This window comes from Dioszegia hungarica (genome assembly GCF_025882075.1).
Source record: "Dioszegia hungarica strain PDD-24b-2 chromosome Unknown MKK02contig_7, whole genome shotgun sequence".
Taxonomy (NCBI): domain Eukaryota; kingdom Fungi; phylum Basidiomycota; class Tremellomycetes; order Tremellales; family Bulleribasidiaceae; genus Dioszegia; species Dioszegia hungarica.
In genome coordinates this window covers 1,253,426-1,260,997 of record NW_026515769.1, presented here as the reverse complement: position 1 = coordinate 1,260,997, position 7,572 = coordinate 1,253,426, and the positions used below count along the sequence as shown (strand labels likewise).

The following is a 7,572-nucleotide window of genomic DNA, read 5'->3' as shown; positions in this document are numbered from 1 at the left end:
GCCGGGTGGTACCGCTTGTAGATGTCAATACACAACGTGAATGCCTTCACGAATCAAGTCCGAGACTGAAGGACCGATGAGTAGTCCCTGGCACGTCCTGATACTCCCGGGCGGAGCCGCCGGCTTGCGCAGATCACTCCTCGACACGCAGCTGCGTCAACCCCCTTTGAGTGATCTGCGCCTTCGCCTTCGCACTCATTCCCATCGCGAAGGGTAGTTGTCCTCCTTCAGACTTCAAATCATCAATCACATTGTTGCGCAGCCATGTCAGAGCGGTCAGAGAAGTCAGAGGAGAGGTCGACATGCCTCGATGCCGCCACCCCGCATATAAGTAGAGCTGACAAGCCTGGCCGCTACTCTCTTCCCCACCGCAGAGCTATCCCCGCCATCCTCAGTCAGTGTCAGCCAATCCGCCTAACATCCCCATAAGAGGCAAACCCCACCCACTACTCCGCCACATCCTTCACCTCTTCACTAGTCACCTTACCCGCCCATCTCCCGTTGACCCTGCCGTCATCACGCGTTTTGCCTCATCTGGCCGACGCGTTTCAAACTTGGCCCAATCAAGCAGTTCCATCTCTCACATTGTTCGCTCTTTGTCCCTTCTCCCCCGGTCCCAAGCTCGACATTCAGCTCGAATAGCGACCCCATCCATCGCATTCGCAGCTCGACAAGTGCATATGAGGTTCGTAGAGGTGTCTTGTGGGAAAAGCGAGGTACGTGTCAATCCAGCTGGAACCCGAAAGATCTGCCTCGCCTTTCAAATTTCGGCCATTCACACGCCGCTCTTTCCCTCCCCGTTTGGGTAGCATGTGCCCCCGTGCTGCATCACGGGGTATAGGAATACTGGACTGACCAAACAGCTTTCTGATTGACCGTCTCTCCATCTATCTTTTTCATCTAACTACCCTCGACAACCGGCACGACAACTGGACAACTTTCATCACCTCGTCCCTCACGGCTCGGCAACCCCTCATCTACGGCGGAACGAATACCTAGGAATAGCTGGACTATCCTAGACGCCTCGTGATCCCTCTCCACCTCGACCAGCCCCCTCTCACTTATCACTCGGCCCCCCCTCCCCCGTCTTCTTCGAATACAATGGTCGCCGCTCTCAAGCGTCGATATGCGTCCGGCTCCTCTTCATCCGAGTCCGCTTGCGCATGGGCGGCTCCCCGGCCCAGATGCCCACTCCCCAACCGTCGGGTACGCAAGGTGGCGCGTACGGCTACCTCCCACCTCGTAGCCGTCATTGCTCCCGGTCTGCAGCAACATCGGGGCAAAGACGCCTCCTTCTCCAGCGGGAGCGACACCGAGGTCTCGTCCTCCGACACTGAGCTCGGCACGGCTCTCTCCGAGGTCGAGTCGGCCATCCCCGAGTCCAAGAGCTCGGAGAAGGACGCGAGTGATGCCGAGATGCTACTCAGCAGCCCGGAGCGAGAGTCGGACGAGGTGGACGAGAACCTCGGCGACGCTCGCATGTCTAGCAGCCCTAGTCCCCCGCAGGTCGGGCGATACTGGGCTGAGGAGAAGATGCTGTGGAGCCCACCACGCCGTCTTTGGGGCGATGAGAAGGGGAAGGGGAAGCAGGTGGAAGAGGTTCAGGATATGGGTGATGTCAAGCGAAGGCGGATCTCGGACGAGGAGGAGGATGCAGAGGCGGATGACGAGATGGAGGAGACGGAGAGCGTCATTGCCACGCCGAAGCAAAAGCAGAAGATGACCAAGAACCGAAAGGTGAGTAGCAACCAGCTTGGGTACCCGGACTATAGCTTACAATCAGGGACCTGGTCTTTCGGAAAAGCACTCGACTAGGAAGGTAGCGCCCACCCCCTCCATTCAGCGCATCACCGACGGTTTCAACGGTCTCACACCTTACTCTCGCGAGATGCAAATATCGCCCGACCACCCGTCCTTTACGCTACAAGCCTACCCCACCAGCACCAGCCTCTTTGACGACGACGAGGACGAGCACGCGGCGGTCTTTGACTCCCTCATTCCCTCCTCCCCCAGTCCTGGTCCATCCAAGAAGCGCATCTTGACGCGACCCAGCACTGTTCGTCAACTCCGCGATCATTCTCGCCGCATCCCAGGCGGAAAGAAGAAGTCACACCGGATCGCTCCCGTCGTTTCGGCGGAATCGGCGGAAAAGCAACAGCGCAGAGATCGTCAGAAGCCGTACGCGCCGGATCCGTTCCTGGCGGATAGCATGTCAATCCTGCGGTCTTTCGAGCACTTCAACCTCCCCATTCCCTCGGAGGAGGTGGAAGCCACCGAGCAGTCGTCAAATTGGGCTTACGGTCCCTTGTCGTCGCCTATCCGGCTGGTGTCTGAGCCACCTCGCTCTCCTATTCGATCCCGGATATCGGTTGAGATCCTCCCTGGCCAGCGCACACGGCCGAATAAAAACCTGCAGCGCCGATCACCCACGTCGCTCGTCCCCTCTCGGCACCACAAGGGGCGTCTTCACCGCTCGCGCCCAGCCCCCCAATCCCGCCGGCCCCTCCCTCTCTGCGGCCCGAATGCCCTGGTTGGACAGCACGTCATCACCTATTTCCACCTGCTCAAGGATGCACGGACCAAGCGGCGGCACGCTGTCTCCCGCCAGAACGCCCTAGTGAACTTCACTGCGCTGGCAGCTATGCGTGCGCGGTGCTTCGAGCACTTTGAGAGGGTCGATGCATGGAAGAATCTCTTGGCGGACATTGGGCAGGGATGCTGGTGGTGGCCAGCTCCGGCCCAGAGGGATGTGGCTCAGGTGGTAGAGGAGGTCCAGGTGGACTGCCTTGTCGGAGGTGTCGCCGTGGAGAGCGAGGGGGACGCCGCGGTCGTTGACGCTCTCGTCACCTCGGTCGCACCACCTTCGCCCGTCCGAGAAGCCGTCACAGCCGCTGCGCCCAGTCGTCGTCGCCAGCGCTCGGATTCTCCCGTCGAGCAAGCTCCGGCTGTCCGCTCTCGCCAACGGGCTCGTCTTGCCACGCCGGAGGAGCGCGAGCGGGCACGACGTGCAGAAGCTGCACAGCTACGCGTCTCGGTCACCACCTCCACCATCGCCGCCGGATCGGTGATCCCTACCTCTTCGGCTGCCAATCGGGACGAGGATGCCGTCAGCGCCGAGGTGGACGCCCACCGCGATCGTACCGCCAGCCGGACCAGCGCCAGGCGTGTACAAGAGGCAGCATGGGCTCTATCTTCCGACCGCGCTGCGGCACAGCGACGGCGCCTCGGTCGGACCACCGCACCCCTCGATGCCGCGCCCATCGCTGCGGTCCGCCACGTCTCGGAGCTAAATCCGGCGTGGCTTCAAGCATCCCGACCCTCTGCGCCCGTTGAGGTCGAAATCAATGTCGCGGAGCCAGAGGAGGACGAGGCGACAGACACCGAGTCGGAGTCCGGCTCCACCGTGTCCGACCCCCCAGCATACGACTCTGCTACCTACCCCCGCCACATCCCCTGCCCTCCGCACGTCCGGCCCCGGCTGCCTCCCACACCTGTCCACCGGCTTCCTAGCTACGCTACCAACCGGTACTCACGTCGCTCGCCTAGCCCCCCTCCTCCGTACAATGCCGAGACGGATCGTCAGACCCTCATCCTGCCCATGTTTATCGGAGAGGACGATGATGACGAGGATGAGAATGCTGTGGCGGGTGTAGCTGTCTCGGCAGCGAGCGAACAGCGGGTTGTCGGCGCTTTCCCCAGTTCCATCGGGGACGGCTGGGGTCAGGATGAGGGACGGAGGAACCGCTTTGACGCCGCATTGGAGATGGAAGAGGGAGCGGATGCGGACTTGATTGATGAGTTGACGGGCGGGTTCGAAGGGGAGAGGGAGAGGGAGGGCTCGGTCGTGGGTGCTATTGGCGGTTTCTTTAGAGGTTTCTTTGGGCGGCGATAAGCCTTTGCTGGGATTCTGTAGCTTGTTTTGGGAACTGTACTGTAGCTTTCTTCGCATCATTGCTCTTCAGGGAGGGATCCATACACACTCATTGTTGCTTTCACAGATGCTACTTCATATGCACTTGTTGTACTTTACTGTCGCGGGCGTGCTGGTCCGATAGGTCCGTCATCGCATATCTTTTCTATTCAAGCAGATCTAACAACATCCTTCCGACTCCATAGTCCCCAGTTTAAACGGTCCGCTCAACCATGGTAATACCCTCCTCCTTCTCCAAGCGGTCACGGAACAGCTTGCAGGTCTGAAAAGTCAGCTGAGTCCGTAAAGGAGGATCTTCGGTCAGGAGATAACTCACCTCTTCATCGTAAGGAGCGTGCACACCCGGCTTGGTCAATACACCCTCAAGGATGAACGCCACGGCCATACCGCACGGCACACCGACGAGCTTGGCCATCGCCTGCTGACCGCCGTTCCTGTCTCCGTACGCCTCGAGAGTAGAAGTAATGGTCTCCTCCTTGCCGTCGGCGCGGATAATCTCGAACGTGTGCTGCAAGAGCACAATGTCGACCTCGCCCTCCTGGAACTGGCAGGTGTCCTCGAGGCGGGCCGAGAGGGTGCGCATGACGGACCCGCGGGGCTTGATGGGCTCCTCGGAGAAGAGGCCGAGCTGGCGGAACTTGGAGAGGAGGATGCGCTGCTGGTCGGCGGGGAAGGATTTGAGGGTCTTGAGCTTGGAGATGATGGCGCTGAGTCGTTAGTTCCGCTAGGACAGAATTCTGTCTCGAATAACTCACTCCTCGTTGGCGTCGGTACCGACCAGCTTGGCGGTCAACTCGACCCACTTCATGGGCTTCGCGTCCTTGGCGAGGTAGTCGACGTTGGCGTCGCTGAGGAAGCCGAGCTCCTTCCATGCCTCGACGACCTCGCAGAAGCCACCGTACCTAGCGAATCAGCTTATACCATCAAGGTGGTGTGGTCGGAAGCTTACCTCATTGTCCCGCGGACCAAGTTCTGGACTTCGGGCATGTTGTAGAACTCTCTGAAAGTGGACGAGTCACGGTTGGGGTAGCAGACAAGGTTGTAAGCGGGGGAGAAGTAGTATGGCTTGGCGGATGACCTGTATGGTCAGCTCCTGGACTCATCACAAATTTGGGCAGCTTACATGAGCTTGTCGCCGGAGACCTCGGCGATCTGGCCGTCCTTGAGGTACTTGCCGTCGTTGTTGAGCGCCATCAGCACACCAGCGGGGGACCAGGAGAACTTGTAGCCGAGAGCGTTGTCGGATGCAGCGGGCTCCGGGAGACCACCGCAGTACGAGTAGAAGCTCTTGATCTAGAATGTCAGCTCTCCGCAACTATCATAGAAGCGGGAGCTAAGTCCAACTCACCTTGCCGCCGGCCTGGTGCACCTCGTCGATGGTCTTGATGGCCCACAAGTGGTCCACTCCGGGGTCTGTGGTGTCAGTCTTGGTCATTCGATCTCAGATCCTCCAACTCACCAACACCGATCTCGTTGAAGCAGATCAAACCAGCGTCCTTGAACTCCTGGTCCAAAGCGCGCATCTGAGGGTTGACGTATGAAGTGGTCACCACGTGGACCTTCTCGGCCAGAGCAGCCTTCATGACCGCAGCGTGGTGGGTGTAGGGAACGAGGGAAACGACGACATCGTGTCCCTTGATGGCCTGGCGGAGCGCGTCCTGGCTCGAAACGTCCACGCTGACGGGTGTGGCGTTCTTGAGACCGCTAGCGAGCTTCTCGGCGCTCTCGTATGTCCGGCAAGCAATAGTGAGCTCGTGATTGAGGTCGGTGATGTACTTGGCAGCGGGCTCAGCGACAAGACCGGAACCGAGGAGAAGGACCTTCTTCTTGGTGGTCTCCTTGGAACTGGTACCGGCGCCGGAGAACTTGGGGAGGATGTTGGTGTTCTCGTTGAGCATGGCGCGGGCGAACTCGGGGACCGAGAGGAACGCTCCGCGGTGTACGTCTGCAGAATAGTACTTGCAGTCGGGAACGGGGCGGAGGGGGAGCTTGACGTCCCGCTGGGAGTCCTTGGAGCAGACCATGATACCCATCTGGCCGGCAGGGTCTGTCGTTGTCAGCTGTAGCTCACAAGGCTACCTTGAGCTGAAGCTTACAGGTGGGGATACTGATAGTCGCGTACTCAGCGACCGGGAAGAGCTTCTTGCAAGTCCCCATGAACTCCTTGATCAAGCTCATGTGGAGCCAGACACTCTCGGCCTGGGTCGAAACGTGTCCACCCTCCTTCAGCGACTCCTTGAGAAGCTCGTAGTAGGGCTTCTTGAAGAGCGCCTCGGCAGGACCGACCGGGTCAGACGAGTCGGTGATGATGACATCGTACTCGTCCTTGTGCTCGGGGAGGAACTTGAAGCCGTCACCGATGAAAACCTCGACACGCTTGTCGGCGTAGCAGGCGGACATGTTGGGAAGGTAGATCTTGGAAACGCGGATGACGGCCTGCGTAGTCAGCTCTACCCAATGAACATGGTGCGGTGAGCTCACTTCGTCAATGTCACAGAGGGTGACCTTCTCGACCGACTTGTGCTTGAGCACCTCACGGATGACACCTCCGTCTCCACCGCCGATGACGAGGACGTTCTTGGGGTTGGGGTGGGAAGCGAGGGGAAGGTGGGCAATCATCTCCTGGTACCTGCCCAGTCAGCTTCAGCCTGTCATGGGAACGATTGGGACAGCTCACGAGAATTCGTCCCGCTCAGTGCACTGGATGACGCTGTCGAGGACAAGGACGTTCCCGTACGTCTCGGACTGGAAGACAAGGACATCCTTCGGCAATCAGCTTCGCCCCAGACGGACTCAACATAAATGAATTCACCTGGAACAGCGACTTCTCGACATGTAGGATCTGCTTGACCCTAGACATCAGCTCGTGCCTCAGCGGTCATACTAGCGATACCTACTTGAGGGTCATAGCCTGGCCTGCATACCATCAGCACCGCAGAACAAAGGAATTGAAAGCATGGAACATACCAGGCCATTGCGAGTTGATTTCGCGGAACCATCCGTCTAAATCGTCAGCAAACGCCTACATCGGCGTCATGATGCCCTAGAGGATCCTGCGTAGCCATGTGCTTGACTGAACCGGTTCAGAGAGCTCTACTTCGAACCCCTCCTTCCGACCTGCTTGAACCCAAGGCTTTTCATCCGAGCCTTCCGGAAAGCCCCATCCCAGACCCGAGAGGAAGCGTGACTCACCCTTGATAGCGGGGTGAGAGAGAGCTGCGGGCATGTCGATAAGAGCCGTATGTGATCTTTTGTATGATAAGAGAGGGATAGACGAGAGAGAGAGTCCTTTTAGCAGCAAAACGGTCCAAAACGTTGCTTTCACCCATAAATTTCGGATTTCGGCGATCCCCGGCGTGACTTCCGTCGGAACGAGGCTTGAGTCAACTCCCCCACCCTGAAGTGGGGAAGATAGGACCGCCTCATTAGCCCCGCTGGCATTGTACAGCAGCATGAAGAGGATCAGAAGAGGGGCATCAGCTAGGCTGTGTTTGGCAATATATGCCTCCCTCTTTGAGACCGCCTGATTGATGAATCACACCTTTTTGGGTCGTATCCACCGCCTGTTCGGAGTTCGGCGCTCGGCGCCGACCGATCGATAAGCGAATCACATAGCGGGGAGGAGCTGCAACTTTCCTCTT

At 58.9% G+C, this 7,572-nt stretch overlaps 2 protein-coding genes across 2 annotated transcripts; one reads left to right on the top strand and one right to left on the bottom strand.

The window, feature by feature from the left end:
- Window positions 1-1,101: 1,101 nt before the first annotated feature.
- MKK02DRAFT_32464 (uncharacterized protein) lies at window positions 1,102-3,892 on the top strand (the record flags this gene model as incomplete). Its single annotated transcript, XM_053088506.1, has 2 exons — window positions 1,102-1,737; window positions 1,784-3,892. 2 exons carry the CDS (start codon window positions 1,102-1,104, stop codon window positions 3,890-3,892), a joined length of 2,745 nt encoding a protein of 914 aa, XP_052947451.1.
- A 232-nt stretch (window positions 3,893-4,124) lies between these two features.
- On the bottom strand, window positions 4,125-7,157 carry MKK02DRAFT_43600 (spermidine synthase; the record flags this gene model as incomplete). Its single annotated transcript, XM_053092515.1, has 14 exons — window positions 4,125-4,193; window positions 4,248-4,638; window positions 4,687-4,833; window positions 4,881-5,009; window positions 5,055-5,224; window positions 5,280-5,344; window positions 5,391-5,978; window positions 6,028-6,367; window positions 6,413-6,560; window positions 6,609-6,694; window positions 6,744-6,783; window positions 6,829-6,847; window positions 6,899-6,934; window positions 7,124-7,157. 14 exons carry the CDS (start codon window positions 7,155-7,157, stop codon window positions 4,125-4,127), a joined length of 2,262 nt encoding a protein of 753 aa, XP_052947450.1.
- Between the last annotated feature and the right edge of the window lie 415 nt (window positions 7,158-7,572).